We start from the raw sequence: 20,959 nt of genomic DNA, 5'->3' as shown, positions 1-20,959 counted from the left end.
TTATTTATTGGTACAATGTTGCTAAGTTGTTGTGTTGTTGATGAATTATTCTTGTTGTATGACATCCATATTGCGTCGCACACATCGCATTATCAAGTTGGAGTTGATGCTCAGTAAGTTGGCATAGATTGGCAAATATTAATTTGAAGGCTTATGCCTTGTTTTAAAGTTGAAGGCTTATACCTTGTTGACGTCTCTATTAATTGGCGGTTTTTAAGTTGGGAGTTCTGCACCAATGGTACCACATGCATGTGCATTATTATGAGTCGCATTTTAAGTTGTTATATGATGTTGATGATTTTGTTTTGATGATAAATAAATTGTATATTTGTTGTGGCGATTTTTTTATGATATTAAGTTGATTATTTTGTGTAATATTATATTGATGACGTGTCAGATTAATTGTTGTTATAAGTTGTGAAGTGGTAATTTGGTATGATCCAATCCTAATATATTATTTATCATATGCTTGTTTATATTGGTAGATATGTCACCCCTTCTATTTGAATGTTACTCCTATATTGGTAACGTGCAGGTAAACAACAATGAAGAATAGTTAGCTTCGATAGTTCGAGTCGGTGATGTCGCTCTGATACATAACACTCATGTGATGGATGATAGTTGTTTAGTTGTTGCCTTTGTTTTATGTTGCTGAATTTTTAAGTTGAATTTTAAGAAGTGCCAAGATGTTTCAAGTTGTTTTAGTTGAACAAGATGATATGTTATTTAAAATTGAATATTGTGATTCCGCTGCATAAGTAATAAAAAGTTGTCTAGTTTCAAAGACTAAAGTATGTTGTTATCGGTTCATCCGAATGTGATATGTTATGTATCTGCTTTACATGCGATTAATTGCTGTTGTTGTAAGTTGAAATTGTGACATCCCATATGTTTGTTGAAAATTTTATAACTCTGATTTTTATAATTCTCGCCAGGTAGAAATGAGGTGTTACATGTTTCTCGGCATAACTTTGATTATCGACATTTTCGAAATAATTTCCTTCTCCTCCGGCTTAAGCCGACATACAATTGGATGACCTTGTAGCTTGGTGTATAACATATGATTATGTATACAATAAATGACATTAAACCACCATATATCATCCACCCAACAATATCCGTGCAATTTAAATGGACACTCACATTTTCTCGATCCGGTGTCATCATGTTTTAACTTCCGAATTTTCAGAACATATTTTCCACTTCTTTCGCATCTCATCGTTACAAATGCTTTCCTTCTACTAGTACCAGTGTCAAACATTCCAATCACAACGCCAAACCCGAGTTTGCTAGCTACCATTCGGATCCATTCAAGCATATGTTGAGGAGCACTAAAAATTTGATCATTTTTAAGTTGTTGTCGAACATCTAGTTCTAACGTCGTCCTACACCTTATCCGACTTAGCATTGTCATTCACCTTGTCCTAAACCTTTACAACAGCTTTGAGAAACATGTCGGGATGCACCATATCTAAAACAGGCAAAACAGAAAATATGTTAAATTATGTTTCTATAACAGGGCATGTTTCAGATATGTATATAAAAAATACAGTAGGCGAGTTTCAGGCATGCATATCCAAAGTGACACTATTTTTTCATCTAAAACTTAACATCAATGCAAGGAAATGAATGATGAAATGAGGAAAGTTTATCTTAAATTGCAGCTTTCTATGCTCTATTATACATGATAAAACACTTGAAACTTGGTTTAGAGACGAAAAGTAATTTGAGAATGATTAAACTTTTTGATAGGTTTTGGTTATGGGAAAAAAAGAGAGAATGAAATAGGGGTAGGGTGATCATGCAGCAAGCTGATATAAGAACAATATTTTCGGGAATGCTTATCCGAAAAAACCACAGAATGTCTAAATCTAATGTTCAAATAATAATAAGGGTGGTTTCAGAGATGCATTTCTGAAACACAGTGAAAATTAATCTGGGGTGCATTCAGAGATGCATTTCTGAAGGGCATTTTAGGGTTTTCAGAGGTTTATTTTACCCCTATAAGGGTGCAAAGAAATTTTCATTGGTTATTAGACCTCCAATTAGTAATGTATATGTTAGGCGTAGGTCCAAGGCCCAATAAATTTGGCTCAAATTATATAATTAAATGTAATGTCTTTTAAGTAGAATAAAGAATGAGAAAGTCTCATTCAGTTTGTTATTTGGTTGGTTTAATTTGGGACAAACTAGGCTCTCTAATCCTAATGATTTTATTTAGTCTTATAGTTAATTATGTATGTTGTAGTTGTTATTGCAATTTTTAACTGTTAATGCATGAAGTTATTCCTGATATATCTGCAATAAAGTATCAGAAACAACAATCATTGGCACTAGTTCATGATCTACATGTGTCGCAAAATGGAAGCAAGATTAGAATTTTTAGAAAGGGCGTATGAAAGTTTTGTAGCAACTGGAGAAGAAATTCAGGAAATGCGCGAACTAATGGAAACTGAGAAATATGAATCACAACACAGAATTGACAAACTGCTCAGAACTGTCTGCGGTCTCACCATTCGAAATTACAACCTAGTCTATGGTACCCCTATAATTAGACAAAATCTCTCCAACTCTCATGAAAAATGGAGGAAACTTATGATTCTCATATTCGAGGGTGAAGATGCTTTTGGGTGGATTAATCGTGTAAGGCGCTATTTTGATTTAAGGTGTGTCACTGATGAGGAAAAGGTACACGTTGCAATGATAGCCATGGAAGGAAAAGCACTCACTTGGTATCAATGGTGGAAATTTATTCTCCCTCACCATCTTGGGACGATTTTAAGGTAGGTTTGATGAAGTGCTTTCAACCGTCGATGCTTCAAAGTCCCTATGAACTGCTAATGAGCCTTAAACAAACAAGCTTAGTGGAAGAATATCGTGATCAGTTTGAATTGTTTGTTAACCCACTTAAAAGTGTAGAACCAGAGTATCTTAAGGGAATTTTTCTTAATGGATTAAAAGATGGGGTGAAAGCATAATTAAAATTTGGTTTAAATGCACTTTTGGTCCTTGTAAGTTAGCGAGTTTTTGATTTTCGTCCCTGTAAGTTTTTTTTGTTGGTCAGAGTCCCTATATCTTACTTATTGGTTGCGATTTAGTCCCTAAAGCCAAAATCCGTAGGAAACTCTGCAGCTTTCCTGCGAATTTTCCTGCGGATTTTGATTTTAGGGACTAAAATGAATGCGAATGTGAAATATAGGGACTCAGACCCAAAAAAAAACTTACAAGGACGAAAATCAAAAACTCACTAACTTACAGGGATCAAAAGTGCATTTAAGCCTTAAAATTTCACTCGGTTACGACCTTGGCCAAGAGGATGGATTTTGCCAAGAAAATTGATGAAAAAATATCATCCTTGACAAATGCACTTCCTCTAACAACCATTTTAAGCCTTTCATCGAAAGTTACCCTTATAATTGCACTATTACTTGGGTCTCCAACAACAAGGTATCTGATCTTACCCATGATCAGAAAGTGTGAGTGGGCGGCAGCATGTCCGTAGGCTTGAACAATCAATAGAGGAGGGAGTGTAACTGTAGACACTCTGATGCTTAGGTCAGTTCAGGTGAAGAGGTAAGTGAGAAAGGGTCAAAAATTGAATACCTGACCGTCCTACAGAGGAGGGTATTTATAATGAGCCCCTAGCATTTGACCAATGGTCTGTGTTATGGGTTGAGTGTCTAGGCCCACAATGGATGACTGCTAGAATTCTCACGTGAAAGTAGGAATGAGTAGCTCGTGGTCATCGTCCTGGGTCAACTGCCCCGCAATTCGCAGATCATTGATGGACTTTCCCGTTACAAAGGGCAAGACGATTTCACCAATCACGCGAAGCGTGAAGGTGCAGTTGGTGAAGTGTCCTCGGGTGAGGAGCACGTGGGGAATGTGTTCTTTAGTCGTCCCAACGGATTGGGCCAACACTATGGACCGTCCTCGATGTAGAAATGGGTTGGGTTGTGCTCGACAATGGGTCAGCCACAAGCCCAGTCTAGGACAGAAGCCCCCCTAAGTCGTTGCTTCTAGGCCGATGAGCAATGAATTATAGTCAATTCCTGCGTAGAGGAGGAGCAAATGACTCTACGTGAAGCGAGCTTTCATCCGGGCTCGTGATGGCGAGTTCGCATTACCGTAGACGTTGCTCGCCATAGACGTCTCTTGTTCGTGAGTTTGCAAACGCAAGGACGATATTTTGCTCGTAACTTGTTGGATTTTACTTGCGAGTACGACGCGTTATGTCGGGATTGTGGTCGACAGTTTTTGCTTGTGCTCGCGCTGAGTGTCTGGATTTGCTCTTGAGTTATCATTCTGCTAATGAATTCACCTCAATTTTTTCTCCAAGGGTGTGCTCGTGAGTTATCAACTATTGAGTCTGACTTCACTTTGATAAAAAAAACTTCTTTCTCTATGTGTCCCATAATTTTTGGGAGAGTGGGAGGCGCTTAAGACTAGGCAACTCCCCTGAGGGGGCGACATATGGTCATCGCAAGTAAAAAAACAAAGGATTAAAATTTAAAAAAACTTATATTTGAATAATGTAGGGGGTAGAGGTAAATTTGTTGTGTTATAATGCCAATGAACTCAGGCCCATAGAGTTTTGGTAGTCCAGGCCCAACAAGTGTTGAACGGATAGAAACAGATAAGGACTCTGTTTTCGTAAGTTCTTTCTTTACCTTCATCTTCTTCCCACGTTTGTGGTCTTTCCATGACTCGTATCCACTGAACTAAACCCTCTTCTCCAAACCAATTTTCCCTCCTCTTCCATGGCTTCTCAAGTTTTTCTTCAGGTTTTTCTTCTCTCATTTCATTATTATTACTCAATTGAATGCGAAAACCGTTACATTTTCAATTATGCTACTTAATCCATAATTTGAATTCACCAGGCTCTGTTTGCTCCTACGCAATCTCTTCCGAACAAGCTATGTTTCTCTTCTCCTTCCTCCGCTTCCACATTCGGTTCTCGTAACTTGCCGTTGATTTCAACAACCTCAATTTCACGGCGTTGCAGTCCTCTCATTGCTAAGCCTACTTTTGTTGTTAGAGTTGATTCCAATCCCGATGCTGCTTCGGCTTCGGATGTAGAAGATGAAGTTCCGGAAACTGATGCTGAAGAGGTTTCGGAATCTAATCCAGAGGTTGAAGAATTGAAGCCACCAAGACAAACTCGGGTCAAACTTGGTGATGTTATGGGGGTAAATTATTTCTTCCTAATCGCAATTAGAACTGTTAATTAACGATTTTTGTTGTATTATTAAGATTTCATTCTATTTTGAAGGTTAATTAGAAAACTTGAATGTTTAAATTATCTAGGTTTTCACATTTTGAATATCATTTCTAAATGTGTGATGTTGTTTGTGAAGATATTGCATAAGAGGGCAATTGAGGCTTCGGATGAAGTGAGGGTCACTCCTGACCTTAGGACTGGAGATATTATTGAAATCAGATTGGTACTGTTAATGTTTTTCTAAAATTAGTTTTTTAACAAGGTTTTGAAGCTGAGGTGAATTTAATGGTGATGTATTTTTGTTCTACTTGCAGGAAGTTCCTGAGAACAAGCGTAGATTATCTGTTTACAAAGGTATTGTAATCGCCAGACAAAATGCTGGTATTCACACCACTATTCGAGTCCGAAGAATTATTGCTGGCACTGGTGTTGAGATAACCTTCCCAATGTAAGTATCCTTACTCTTTCATTTCTCTCCCGATAATTTAGTAATGATTAGTACTGTAATTTGCACCTGTTAATGTTTCTTTTGGAGCCTTGTTGTGTATCACCATGTATCAAATTGTTGTGACTAGGATATAAGATGTTGAAACTAGAAGATGTGGATTTGGGATGAGTTCTTCGGTTAATATTATTGCTGAATTGAAGTATCTTAGAGGCTGAGAGACATTGAATGACTAAAAATATGAAGAGGAAATAGAATAATTTAATGTTATCGTTTAAAAAAAATATAGATTACTTCCCAACTGATGCGTTCTATGTTAATGTCGTGGTAGTTCTATGTTAATGTCGTGGTAGTGCTGGTACCCTGGTTGCTCGTTAAAGTCTGCAACTGTGCACCTTTAATTGTTAGGAAATTGGTCACTGACCATAGACCAATAGAACTGAAAATTGCCTTGTTCTTACAAATTTGATTCACTCACTCCATTGGAGTGTTTTAACTTTGCAACCTTTTCTGTTCGACTTCCCAACACCTTTGGGAATTCCTTTTCAGTTCTATTTGAAGTTTAACGATGATGATATCTCTTTCCTCTAAAAGAATGGAGGGTGAGATTAATGTTTTTTTCAATGTGCTGCTAACAAGTCTGTTGATTGCCTTGCCAATAAATGTCTGTGATTCTTCTCTGTAAATTTTTCTAAGGTGTATGTTGCATGATAAGAGATTATGAAATATGATTTTAAGGATCTGAAATATTTTATTCAAGCAAATTAGCCAAATGGATCACATTATTAAGTTACCAATTGACACCAACATAATTTTAATTACCTTGGATTTTTCTTGCGAGATATTGTATGTTACGATGCTTATGTTTCGTGTTGCAGTTACTCACCAAACATCAAAGAAATCAAAGTGGTGAAGCACCGAAAGGTCAGGCAGGCAAGATTGTATTATCTAAAACACAAGCTCCCCAGATTCTCCACTTTCAAATGATAAGGTCACACACCATTCATCATGTTCTTAGTCAAAGTAATCTGCTGATCCTGGACATGTTATAGGTGGGCCACAATTTGAGTATTTTGATTTGTTGTATTGTAGATTGTATATTTTTCCTTCCCTTTAATCTATCCTCTGAGGAATGGAAACAAGTGTATGTTGTTTTTGATAATATTGAGAAATTTGAAGTGTTTATTGTCCATGCTTATTATAGAAAGCCAATGGCTGCTAGAAACATTACTAAATACGTGTGTCACATTATGAAATAGGGGGTAGGGTCTGCTTCTTTACTATTTGATACCTTTAGTATAAATTAGAAGATAATATATGATTAAAGTAATACTTAAATAAAGAAGAAGGAATAGGAATGCAATATATAGTCATAATGTTACAAAGGTATAGAAAACCAAAGGTACCCCAATCCTTCCTTTCCCATGAAATAGTATGTTGTTTATTATAGTTGTATTTTTCATGTGTTGTGATGTTCTCGTTCAAAGCATGATTGCAGATTTTGAAATAAAGGGTATACTTTTTTTTAGATTATTTGTCTTTTCTTAAACAATGCCTTCAGATACTTGTTAGGATTTTCTCTTTTTAATGAAATAATAATATTTCGCCAAATAAATGAAATACATATTTTTATGGACGTATTGTAAAAAAAAAATATGAATGTTGAAACTTGTTACTTTGTAATTATTAACTTTAATTACCCACTAAAATAAACGTGCTAGTAACTTTAATTACCTACTAAAATAAAGAGGTACGGTGCAGACATGGACACCTTAGCATCCAACCTGGTCCATATTCATACACTATATTTATATATTTTAAGTTATCCTATTTTATAAAAATGTATGTCTAACCCTTACAAGAAACAATCAACAAATCCAAACAAATATACCAACATGTTTTACTCCAAGGCATCCTCCACTTCCATTTGCAAAGTAGTGTTGAATTAAATGTTCCAATATGTTTTACTCCAAGGTCTCCTTCATCCTTAGTTCTACATACGCTGTCCCATCTCAACCAGTTAATACCTCTCTTGTCTTTATTGCCTAGCCATAAAAATTTGCTTTGAATTTAGATTATTTGTTTAATGATCTTCTTTGGTGCTTTGTAAAATGACATGTCATAAATAGGTACATTGAGAATTTCATTTATCATTGTAACCCTCCCTCCAATTGATAAGCTCATTGCCTTCCGTCCTGACATTCTCTTCTTTAGCCCCTCCACCACACTCTTCCACACACAACATCTCCTAGGATTTATTCCTACTTTAATTCCCAAAAATTTGAATGGAATTTGATCAATGCAGCAGAAAAGAAATTGAGAAGCTGTTATCATGAATTCCTATGTTATATTGATTCCATCTAGTTTGCTTTTGAAGAATTTCACCTTCAATCCAGAGACCATTTCAAAACCCCCGAGTATTGATTTATACTCCATAAGTTGCTCCAAATTCCTTTCCCCATTATCACTATATCATCTGCAAATTGCAAAATATAGTGTTCCACTGCATCACTTACTTTAAATCCTTCAAAAGATCCATTTTGTCTAGCCTTTTGCATCAGACCTGTAGCCCTTCAGTCACCAATGTGAATAGGAAAGGTCACAAAGGGTCACCTTGTCTACGCCTTCTAATCACAACAAAATCTTTTGAAGGGCTGCCATTCACCAGGATTGACATATTGCTCCTTAAAATACACCATTTAAAACTAAAACCAAAAGTTGCTAACATTTTCTTGAGGTAGCTCCATTTTACACAATAATAAGCTTGCTCAAAATCCACCTTCAATATCAAGCATTCATTTTTTTCTCCATTAGCCAAGTCAATTATTTCATTCAGCACAATCACACCATCCAAAATCTGGCATGGAGAAATGATTCCTCCCAGAGTTTTCTTTAGTCTTGCTGCAAGGATTTTAGCCAGGATCTTGTATAAACATTCCACATGGCATATGGGTTTATATTCTTTCAAATGTTGTTGATTGTTAGAATTTGGAATTAATGAAATGAAAGAAGTAGTGATGGCCTTTGGTAAGACAACATTCTCGTAAAACTCATTCAAAAAAGTAATTAGATCTTCCTCCAAAAAAGACCAGCACTCGTGAATAAACTTAAAGTTAAGTCCATCAGGTCCTGGACTTTTATCCCCATCTGATTCCCACACAACCTTCCTCACTTCTCTTAAGAATGCTATCTCTAAGTCTACTCTTTCCTCCATAGAAATATTCTTAAAAGCTACTCCACTGAATTCTGTTCTAAACTCAACAGACTCCTTAAAGGAAGGGGATAATAACACTAGAGATTTCCACAATGTGATCAAAGATAGAAGAAGAGGTAATCTAGCCATAATTAGGAATGAGGATGGTTCTGAATGCTTAGATGTATCAACTGTAAAGGAAAAAGTGGCAGGAGTTTTTGGGGAAAAGTTTAAGGAGTATCTAGCCATAATCTAGCTGCTTCTTCTTCTATCTTTGATTATATTGTGGTAATATCTAAGTGTAATTATGGCTAGATTACCTTTTCTACTTCTATGTTGTATAAATAAGGCTAAAGTTACAAAGGCACCTAATAGTAAAGGCACTGAATCCTTTCCCATACAATACAATACAAGGATCTGCTTAAGTTTCTATTAATTATTTATAATTAAAATTAAATAATATTGTGAATCTTGTTGTGAGTTACGAAAAAATTAAATATTAATTTGCGAGGCAAGAATAATAGCAACCAAAATAAATGGTCTACAACAATAATAATCCGCACACAGATAATATAACAGAATAAGGCGAGAAAAAGACGAAAGTTTGTTTACCCAATTCGATCAAACGATCTACTCTGGGGGAGAGAGCAACTCTCCAATTCACTATACTCAAAAAGTTGTTACAAGAAATTACAAATAAGTTAAAAAGAAATAGTTTTCGCAGTTCCCAAAGAAGCGAAGAACAAACTTTATTTTCTACCCAAGTGTTTTTCATCCTCTCCAACTCTCAATATAAGAATCACTCAAACCCAAAGTGTTTATAAGTATTTCCCAATTCCCGTAGATAACTCTAAAAGTTTCCTAAAAACCTTTTTCTTTCTAAGTTTTCCCTTGGAATTCCCTAAACCCTTATTTATCCCTTTTTCTCTAATGTTCTAAAATGGTCACACTATAATAACAGAAGAGATACATATTTAAAATAGCCAAAATTTATCAAATCCATAACAAATCCCAAAACATATCTCCTTAATTGTTAGAATAAAAAATATCATTATAATCTTATAATATCTCTCAAATTTATAAATATCTTGTAATATCTCTTAGACTATTATAAATATATATCTTATTGAATATTATAAATATTTATCTTATAATATATTTTTATATTAATTTATGTGATCTCTAAATTAATATATAATATTCTAACATTAACGAATGGATCAATGAACCGAACCGATCGAATCTGATACCCGTAATCGCTCGAACCATATTACTTTTTGACTTTCTGATTTTTGACAATCTCGAAATATGTTTTCTTTCTCTTCATCAACAAAGGTTTTAAGACATACTTCAACAATCTCCACCTCGACTTTAAAACATGATTATACCAATTTAACCATCAACAACATTGCTGCTCTCTACCAGGTTGAAACTCTAATCAATAACTTTGATCAAATTCAAACAACCCTTATCCTACCACTTGCATCCACTTGTTTCCAATTACCTTTTTCTGGCTAGGTAATTTAACAAACCTACAAGTATGAATTTTCAACCACCCTTGACTCCACCTGTTTTCAAATGCCTCCCTGAAGGTTTTTCTTCTTTTATTTTGCACTCCTTCAGCCACATTAAAAACATAATATCCAAGGCTAGCATAACCGTCCCTTTGAGATGCTACAATAACCCTCCTTACCTTATCATGAGTTAAATGATAAGTAGAGATCTCTGTAACCGTTCCCTCACTACTACTAGTATCCATAGTAGAAAACTCCACCTTAAACTGAATTTCCTCTTTTATAATTTCAACCATGTTTCTCCCTTGGTTTTCACTATTCTCCCTCTGAAGAAATTCTCTACCAACCAAGTAAGTTGTTTTAATCTGAGCTCTTCCCCAAAAACTCAATCCATGTTTGAAGCTGAAAAATGAACATTGAGTCCAGAAATGCATCTCCGAACGAAGTTTGGTATGGTCTGGATGTGCATATCCGGAGTGTCTTGATAGTTTTAATTTTAACACTATTTTTTGTTATTTGTTGTAATAGATATGGTGCACCCGGATATGTTTCCCAAAGTTATTGTGAGTGTGGATGTTAAAACGATCGAAGTGAAGAATGATGTTAAACCAGATTAAGTGAATGATTATGTTCAATCAGATGAATCGGATGATGATGTTAAATCGGGTGTTTGACGGTCATTGTAGAGGTATATGTTTGTGCAAAATTTACAAATAAAGAAGTGTTTTTGGTTCGTGAACCTATGCTACATTGAATTCGTAGGGAGGCCAGAAAATTGGGGTTTGGAGTTGCAATTGGAAGGTCCAACAATGGTTCGGATAGAAGACAAGCATTTGTAACAGTGGTATCGAAAGAAGTGGCACATACCAACCAAATATTAGGAAGTTAAAACGAGATGACACGAGATCAAGAAAATTTGAGTGTCCTTTTAAATTGCACGGATATCATAGGGAGAATGAGACATGTAAATTTAATGTGATTTCAAGTATACATAATCATGGCTTGGATGACAAACTAACTGGTCATTCCATTGTAAGTCGCCTTGTTCCGGAGGAGAAGAACTTATTTCAAACATGACATTAAACATGATGGCATTGAAAAACATACTCGCGTCTTTGAAACAGAATCTACCTCTAAATGTTTCAAATTCAAGCAAATATACAACGTGCGTGCTCGATACAAGGTGGTAAGAGGACCAGGATCTGAGATGCAACAACTGTTGAAGCTTTTGAAAGATGACGACTATGTTTTGAGTTACAAAGTTTATGATGATAAAGTCAACGTTTGAGATATATTTTAGAGTCATCACAATTCTGTGAAGTTGTTCAACACCTTTCCCTCAGTGCTCATAATTGACTCAACATACAAAACAAACAAGTAAATACTTCTGCTCTTGGAAATTGTTGGTGTCACTTAGATGGAGATAACTTATACAGTTAGTTTTGCATTTTTGGAATCCAAAAAAGAAGACAACGTTACACGGGCTTTGGAAAAGTGCAATAATATGTTGAAGAACCAATAAAACATGCCACAAGTTATAATCATCAAATGCGACACTGCATTGATGAATTCAATTGCAACGACGTTTCCTATTTCTTCTGCATTACTTAGTAAGTATCACATAATCAAAAATATGAAAAGTTGAGTAAAACCTGCGTTTAGTACGAAATAAGTCAAAAGTGAAGATGGTAAAGTTGTCAAACCTGATGTGGTTGTGGAAAATATAATGAATGCATGGAATGGTATCATAAATTCTTCCATGAAAGAATTATATGTTGAATCTATTCTACATTTCAGGATTGTGTGTGCGATATATCCATATTTGTTGAAATATGTTGAGGGCATGGTTCCGGTTCAGGTTAAAGAGAAGATTGTTTGTGGATGGACTGATGAGGTTCGACACTTTGGCATTACAAAATCTAACAAGGTTAAATTTACGCATTCCAGACTGAAGAATTGGCGAGGAAACAGTCAAGGTGATTTTTGTCAAGATTGAGACGCTGTAAACCAAATTCTCTGAAACCAACATAATGAGATACAAACATCTTTTGGTCGGAGCATTACTATGTTAGAACACCAATCCAAAGACAACATCCTTTATTCATAGTTGGTTGGCAATGTATATCAGGCAGCATTGAATTTTATTTTTCACGAACCCAAACGAGCGGGTAAAACAGGTCCCAATAGCTCAAAGTGTGAATTTACACTTAGGAAGACTTATAGTATTCCATGTGCTTGTTTAATTTCAAAGAAACTGAAGCATGAAAACCAATATGTATGAACAAATTTTGCACTCACTGGACCCGACTCTGTTTTGATGATGATGGTATGAGGAAGGATGATAAATCAAACATATCTATGATGATCGAGTGGAAAGTGATCCAAGAGAGATTCATGAAAGTTGATGACATCTTGAAATTACACATCAAAGAGAAACTTAACAAGATTGCAAATCCATAAACAACATATTTGAAACCATCATCGAAACCGATTAAAACCAAAGGTGCCCCTAAAAAGGTAAAACTAACTCAAAGTGACAACTCCACAAGACGGTCTCCTTCATATTTTGAACTTGTTGACTCACATTTTTTGGATTCTCCAACTCCAAATTCCCAGAAAGTGTTTTCAAGGGTGTGCGCATTAGTAAACCATCTCCTCCATCGACGTTACCAAAAATAAAGTTCATTGAAGAGATGTCATTTTTACGCACAAATACATCGAGCAGATTGTAAATGTTGAAAGTGACGACAACTGTGGTTTTCGAGCTGTTTCAGGTTTACTCAATAAAGGAGAGGACGACCACCAATTTGTCAACCGTCATCTTATACAAGAGATGACGATTCATATGGGATCATACACAAAGTTATACGGGAACAAAGCAACTTACGATACAATTCTCAATGCTCTTGTTCCTTGTCTTAGTGGTCCGACTCCGTTTGACAAATGAATGTGCTTTCCAAAAATGAGGCATCTTATAGCAAGTGCTTATGACAAGGTGTGCATTGATTTAACACGATATGGTTTCTCATAAACATTCTTTCCATTTTGGAGTAAGCCACGTCATAATCCTCCTGAGTGCATCATGTGTATTGGTTTATCAAAAAACAACATTTTGTTTAGGTTTATTTGAAATCAGGATGTCCTATACCAAAGACATCACAAGAATGGATGACACATTTTACACAAGATACTGAAACATGGCTAGATCACTTTCTTGAAAGGATGGAAGAGTTCACCAAGTTGAGTGGCATTGAACGAGAAGCAAAGGAAAGGTCGGAGATTGAGCCACCAATATATTTAGGTAGTGACTCAACTTTTGACGCGTTTTAGTTGTAATCTAACAATATAACACATTTTTTGTAAGTAACGCATTGCATACTGTTATAAAATTGGGTGATATTTTTTTGGACATTTTTTGCTTTTCAAACTAGCAAAATACCCGTGCGTCCACACAGGTAATTTTTTTAATTATAAATTGAATATTGATAATATAAACTCAATTATGTTAAATAATCGTAGAAAATGAAGGAAAAGGCTCGTGAAATGGAGAAAGGAAAAAAATTGACATTTGAAAATAAGAATTTTGTGTCTCAAATAAAGGCAATTGTTAATTAAAATAAAATAAGTATTTTACTGATAGTGACTCGTGAGAAAAAGAGAAATTTTGACATTTAAAAATAAGAATTTTGTGTCTCAAATATAGACAATTGTTAATTAAAATAAAATAGATATTTTTTTGATAGTGACCCGTGAGAAAAAGAGAAATTTTGACGTATAAAAACAATAATTGTGTGCCTCAAATAAAGATAATTAGTAATTAAAATAAAATAGATATTTTTCTGATAGTGACGCGTAAGAAAAAAATTTGAGTTTTAAAAAATAAAAATATTGTGTTTCAAATAAAAATAATTGTTAATTAAAATAAAATAAGTATTTTATTGATAGTGACATGTGAAAAAAAAAGAAGGTAATTTTAACATTTGAAAAATAAGAATTTTGTAACTCAAATAATAAAAATTATTAATTAAAGTAGAATAGATATTTTTTAAGGAGAATACTTAAATACAATTCTTTAGGAGTGGTTTGTACTATTGTTTAACGAAAATATGACAAGTGTATAATTTTCTCTTACACATAAACAATTTTCTTCTATTTTCACTCCTTAGATGATGTTAAAATACACTTGTTACATTTTCATTAACAAATAGCATAAACCACACCTAAGAAATTTTAGGTAAGTTTTTTTTTTTTTTTAAATGGTGATCTATTAGATGGAAAGTTAATTGGGTATGACTATTAAGTATTATCCAATTTCATAAAATAAGTTTTTAATTTTAAAAAATTTAAAAATAGATTAATTAATATTTTTAATATTAATAAAAAAATTAAATTAATTAAATTATCGTAAAAACTAAATGTCAACATTGTATACATTCATACACCAATAAATATTTAACATGATAATCATATACTATAGTTACACATTTTAATATATTAAAAATAATTAGGAGAAGATAAAATAATTAGGAAAAAAAAGATAAAATAATAAAATGAAAAATGAGACGGAGTGTGGTAGAGTGAGAGATGAGGAAAAAATGAAAGTTGAAAAAAAATATCAAATAGGAAATTAACATTTGGTAGAATTTGGTTGAAGTGAGGCGAATTAATTGGTAGATTAAGTTTTTACTATTTTAATCTTTTGGAATTGTAAAAAAAGTTAAAGTGAATGATATTATTGGTAGTTTACATGCACGTTCTTTTAATAGATAGATAGTTGATTCTGCTATGTATAATTAGCATGGCTCCATTCTGCATAATTTTTAGGTGGGTCCAGAGATGCATCTTCGGATATCTCTTTATTAATTTTAAAAAAATAAAATAGAAGATTATTAGGAGATGCATCTCCGGAGAGACTCTTATTTATTAAAAAAATAAGGCGGATCCGAAGATGTATCTTCAAAATATTTCATGCATACATGATCATGTATGTAATGTTCTTATTGCTCTACAACTTATATAAATAGGGTCTCTCAATCTATTTTTTTTACACAAACCAGAATGATTACATATCACCATCTTACTTTTGTGTAGTTCAATGACACAAAACCCCACTTCAAATTTGGATCACCGAGGACATACTTCTCGTCGATCGGAAAAGAAAATTGAATACTCTCTTGCAATATCTAGAAAATCGGAGAGTTGTCAAGTTCGAGTACCGTTCACCCTCAATAGACAATGAACAGAAGATATATTTAAGAATACTTGGACTGAAGATGGATAATGATTCAAAGGTGATGAGAAGTACCTTTTGTCATTATTCAACAAATAGTTTGATTGAAGTGGATGTGACGATTCAAAGATCAATCGAAGATATTATAAGAATGTTGTAACGTCCCAAACCATCTGTTTTTAATAATATTTAATGTTAAATTTATGTAATATTTGTCTATGTAATGTTTATTTGGGAGTTAATTGTTATTTTAGCATATTTCTATTTTAATCTAACCGAACATATTTGAGAGATGCGCCTCTGGATAACTTAGTAACTAGTTAATTAAAGGATATTTCGGATATGTATTTTCGAATTAATCTTTAGTGCATACGTGAATATATCTCTAGAATAATTTTTTACAAAACAATAATTTCTCACCATTTTCATTACAGTCATGTGTAAAAAAGATGTGTCCGCTGATGTATCTCTAGACACACGGAAGACATTTTTTTTTTTTACAGTAGATTGGGAACCCCTAAAATTTATTACTTTATCGACTGTATAAATTCAGGCCCTATTGGAGTAGTATTTAATAAAAATAGTTTGAATTGAATAATGTTTGTTGGTTTAATTAAAGAGGTGAAAATACAGATACAAAGGACAGGTGTATGAAATGAATAGTAAGACATGACAAGTGAGAGACGCGAGTGAGTGTGGCCCCAACTCCAACTCCAACACACGACACACTCACTCTCACACGTACAAAAACACATAAAAGCAGTGTTTAGAGTCGTGTCCTCAAAGGACACTCATTCACTCCTTTTGGTTCAGAGTCCAGACCGGAACCTATCCAGGTGCCGAATTAATCGCGTTATTTTCTATTGCATTGGTACTCCCTTTTTCCTCGTTACACCACACATAAATTTCATTACTACTTCTCTTCCATTTCCCTTTCTTCACCCTTCTTTTCCGCTGCGATGTTCATTCTCTCTCTCTAATCCCAATTCATTCCCCTTTCCACAACAACTCATTCCTCTTCGTCATGACTGCAACTTCTCTCATCACTATTACTCCCGACGAGCTCAGGTTTCAATGTATGTTTTTTTTACTACTATATATTACAATTATTAATATTCCTCATCTTAAGATCATGATTATATGAATTAATTTCCTTTGTTTTTCATTAATGATGATGCAATCTTAATAAGATATTGTTGTTATGATGTTTATGTGAACAGTTGAGCTGGAAAAGCAAACATTTTGTGATCTTAAAGTCTTGAATAACACACAGGACTATGTTGCTTTCAAGGTAATTTATGATACCTTCACATTGATGCTAGGTTTGTTTTTTCTCCAGATTATTCTGATTGCATTTTATTCTATTTGGTGTTTGTTAGGTCAAAACCACTTCTCCTAAGAAGTATTTTGTACGGCCAAACACAGGTGTTATACATCCCTGGGATTCATGTATCATCAGAGGTACTCATTTATAACTATAGTTCTTTGATTAAGATCAAGTGTATGTTTTTAAATTTGTGGGAATTTTCTGTCTTTACCCTTTGGTTTCCATGGAAAATGGCCTGACCGGTAATCCGGAGTTCGGCCGAGAAATAAGTCAAATATGGCCATGTATTGTTTCAACCAGGGTCTCTGTGGCGCCGACACCTCTGAAAACATGCATGTCCGTTTCCGGGTCGGTGTCGTCTCCGTGTCTCTGTCTGTGTCCGTGTTTCATAGATCAAGTTTGAACTCGGGTATTTCTAATCGATTTGACCGTCAGTAAAACTCATTAACCACTTGAAGCGCACAATATTGAATCAAAATGTAGAAATTATCAAATGAAAACAAGTACTTAATATCTTGAAACTCTAGTCTAGAGACTATTTGATACTTTATTCTTTAAACAAATCAGTTTAAACAAATCAGTTGATTTAGTGAAGAGTAATATTATTTTCTACTATTCCTTACCCTTTGCCAAAGAAGCTCTTGATAATAACACCTTTTTTTTCATTTTGGCTTGAAATTGAAACACTTTTTCAAGGTCTTCAAAGTTGTGAAAGATTGAACTGCTTAAGGGAGATATGCATGTGATCACATTACTAAAAAACCATCTAGTGAACCTTAATTTTGTAATTGGTCATTTCATATGATACACAGATAGAAGATTAAGGAAAAATTTAGGTGCAGAAATGTTAAATGCTGACACTGTAATTTTACCCGGTCATAAAATATAAATTTGGATTCCCTACATCACTGATTACTAGGGAAAAAAGTGACATACATCTGACTATGTTATACACTATTTTCAAAAGGTATTTTCCAAGTGATCTGATTTTTGGTCAAACAATACTACACTCGAAATCAACCGGATCTATTGCATTCTGTAGTATTATTAGCATCTGTCTTATTGTTCAATTATTGTACTTGTACAGTGACTCTCCAAGCTCAACATGAATACCCTCCAGACATGCAATGTAAAGACAAGTTTCTCTTACAGAGTACAATAGTGAGTCCAAATACTGATGTGGATGATCTTCCTCAAGATACGGTGAGAAAGTAACTGTCCTCAACATTGTCCTTTAATTTGTATCAGTTATATAAGCTGAAATGAAAAAAAATGATTACTGATACTGTTATTTTTGCTTGCAGTTTACTAAGGATAGTGGTAATTCGATAGAGGATTTGAAACTAAGAGTCTCATATATTTCTCCCACGTCACCCGAAGGAAGCTCTGAAGATGATGGGAAGAATTCCACACAAAAACTTGATTCATCTTCTGTGAGTGTCTTCTTTTCTTCCATCTTTTGGGCAATTCAGTTTGAAGTTTCATTTTCATTCTTCATTTCAAATGTGGTTATTTTTCGTAATAATGCTATATCTTATGTTCCAAACCAGGCGTAGTAAAAATTAAAAATTGAATAAGCATTGTACTTTCTGCTATAGGCCTTAGGATGGAAGATATAAATCCATTCTTTCATCAAATTTCTCACTTCCAGAGTAAATGTAGTATCGGGTTATAAACGATTTATCTGTTTTCTTGCCACTCTTTCTATTCTATATTATACATGTATACTTTTCCCAGCTTCTATATAACGAAAAACCTCAACCAAATTAAGGTTCATTACTTTGGTTTAGCCAAATCAAAGTTTACACCGTGATGGACTGTATTAGCCAGTAATGCTGAAATTGAATTTCCTTTCCTTGAAGAGTCAGGCTGTACAGGTCCTGAAGGAAGAAAGAGAGACCATTCTCAGACAAACGCGGCAGCTTCAACAGGAACTGGTAATTGTGCTACATGTTTCCCCCATAACTCATTTATTATTAGATTTCGGTCAAGATTTTATTCATAGACTACATTTTATTTCATTTTTCTGAGTCATTTCTTATGTCAAAATGATACTTTTACGTGCGCACTAACTAGAAACATGGCATTCCCTTATCGTACAGTTAACCGAAATATTTATGGAGGGAGCTACTTTTCTGAATAAAAAATGAATTCATGGTCAATTCAAGTCCACCATATTCCCTGAGTACTAAAATTGGCCATGAAGTGAATTAGAGCTCTAAGTGATAGTTGGACTTGAAATTAACATTGAATAAAAGCTTTTCTGTTTTCATTTTGGATGCAGCACTTAAATCTATAATAACTGTGATGCATCATACAGTTAAGAGCTATTACAAACCAATATCACTAATCCATTGGTTGTCTTGAATGTGTAGGACATGCTGAAAAGGCGAAGAAACCAAAGAGGCGATCCTGGCTTTTCCTTCACCTTCGCCGTTTTTGTTGGTCTCATCGGATTTTTGCTTGGCTTTCTTTTGAAATTTTTATTCTCTTCACCATCTACAGAATAATTGAAAGTTGAAACCGTTCAAAACCTTTGCATGCATGCAGACTTTCGGCGTTGTTCACTGTAAAAGTGTAAAGTTCTATATTCTTTTAAATGAGAGATTTTTTATTTATCTTACCTTGCAGCTTAACAATAGCTTCTGAAGAGATTGCTGCATTATTTTTGTCAGAGCTCGAGATAAATTTTATGTATACTTTTTAAACTGCTCATGTTTCTCTGTAAATTTTATGCTCTTAATTCGTAAGAAATGACACTTAACTTTAATATGTTTTGTGTGCTCATGAAAAACTGGATTGCAGTTGAATATTAGTGAATATATGGTGAGTTGAAATGTTGCCTTTTAGAAAGCTCATTTTGTAAAAAATGACAATTAACTTTAATATGTTTTGTGTGCACATGAAAAATTGGATTGGGGGCTATATGCAATGCTGATTTGCTATCACATTATATATTCATGGGTTGAGATTGAGGGATGCCAAGAGAAAGTAAAAGACCTTCAACCATTTGAGTTCACATTTCGTAGTAGCTATGTAACGATATTCTGTCTCGACAAAGGAATTAGAAACAACTTGTTGTCTTTTTGGTTTTTCAAGAGATATGCGAGTTTTCAAGAAAAACAATCCATCAAACCTTCAACCATTTGAGTTCACATGTCGTAGTAGCTATGTAACGATATTCAGCCTGGACAAAGGAATTAGAAACAACTTGTTGTCTTTTTGGTTTTTCAAGAGATATGTGAGTTCTCAAGAAAAACAATACATCAAGTGAGAGAGTGCCTACTTAAAGGACAACATGTTCAATTAGAGGCATACCTTAAGATAACGAACAACGCCAAGAATTGTGTTCTTGTTCTCTTCTAACAGTTTTTTTGCAAAAATTGAACTAACATATAAAAAGAGTAAGAAAGTTATGATGTAGTGACAATTAAAATTCCATAGGAATTGTGTTCTTGTTCTCTTCTAACAGTTTTCTTTTATGCAATAAAATTCCATAGGAATTGCGAGCCACCTCAATGCTGAGAAAATATTTTACAGGATTAAATTTTTTTTATATGAAAGTATGTGCTCAAGTAGGTTTTGAACGACTTAATTGATTTGTTGTTTCCAAAAATAATTAGGGAATCTACACAAATTAATACATTCGACTCTATGCAATCATAATGTAAAGTAAATAGAGAATAATCATAGTACGACTGAGTGAAACTGTACCATAAGTGGATGCTTTGAGTTTTGCAAACAACCATATGAGGTGACTGTTTTAATCCATATAGAGATTTGTGCAAACGACATGTCTGACTTAGTGTATATGTCTTTGGTTGATATGTCTTGAAACCGAGAGGTAATTTCATATATATTTCTTTATCAGGCTCACAATATAAAAAGGTGATGTGAACACCCATTTGATGAAATTCACAACGCTTGGCACCAACAAGATCGATAAAGATTCTTATCGCTACCATTTTCACAACGAGAGTAAAGGTTTTATGATAATCCAATCTTTCAACTTGGTTGTTCCCCATAATA

At 34.1% G+C, this 20,959-nt stretch overlaps 3 protein-coding genes across 4 annotated transcripts; 2 read left to right on the top strand and 1 right to left on the bottom strand.

The window, feature by feature from the left end:
- Positions 1-949: 949 nt before the first annotated feature.
- LOC131650245 (uncharacterized) lies at positions 950-1,408 on the bottom strand. Its single transcript, XM_058919965.1, has one exon. The coding sequence runs from the start codon at positions 1,406-1,408 to the stop codon at positions 950-952; it is 459 nt and encodes a 152-aa protein (XP_058775948.1).
- Positions 1,409-4,626: 3,218 nt separating this feature from the next.
- LOC131646980 (large ribosomal subunit protein bL19cy-like) lies at positions 4,627-6,851 on the top strand. Its single transcript, XM_058916901.1, has 5 exons — positions 4,627-4,784; positions 4,881-5,189; positions 5,358-5,444; positions 5,536-5,669; positions 6,545-6,851. Exons 1-5 carry the CDS (start codon positions 4,761-4,763, stop codon positions 6,651-6,653), a joined length of 663 nt encoding a protein of 220 aa, XP_058772884.1. The 5' UTR covers positions 4,627-4,760; the 3' UTR covers positions 6,654-6,851.
- A 9,517-nt stretch (positions 6,852-16,368) lies between these two features.
- Positions 16,369-19,548, top strand: LOC131652344 (vesicle-associated protein 2-1). Of its 2 annotated transcripts, none has more exons than XM_058922186.1 (7): positions 16,369-16,679; positions 16,824-16,894; positions 16,983-17,064; positions 18,018-18,133; positions 18,235-18,363; positions 18,799-18,867; positions 19,306-19,548. In XM_058922186.1, exons 1-7 carry the CDS (start codon positions 16,628-16,630, stop codon positions 19,438-19,440), a joined length of 654 nt encoding a protein of 217 aa, XP_058778169.1. In that variant the 5' UTR covers positions 16,369-16,627; the 3' UTR covers positions 19,441-19,548. The 2 variants fall into 2 exon arrangements, with proteins under 2 accessions (XP_058778169.1, XP_058778168.1); XM_058922185.1 differs by having other exon boundaries at positions 16,370-16,679; positions 18,793-18,867.
- Positions 19,549-20,959: the final 1,411 nt, after the last annotated feature.

This window comes from Vicia villosa, linkage group LG2, assembly GCF_029867415.1.
Source record: "Vicia villosa cultivar HV-30 ecotype Madison, WI linkage group LG2, Vvil1.0, whole genome shotgun sequence".
NCBI lineage: Eukaryota > Viridiplantae > Streptophyta > Magnoliopsida > Fabales > Fabaceae > Vicia > Vicia villosa.
The sequence above is the reverse complement of the archived record's forward strand: the minus strand, read 5'-3'. Positions and strand labels throughout refer to the sequence as shown.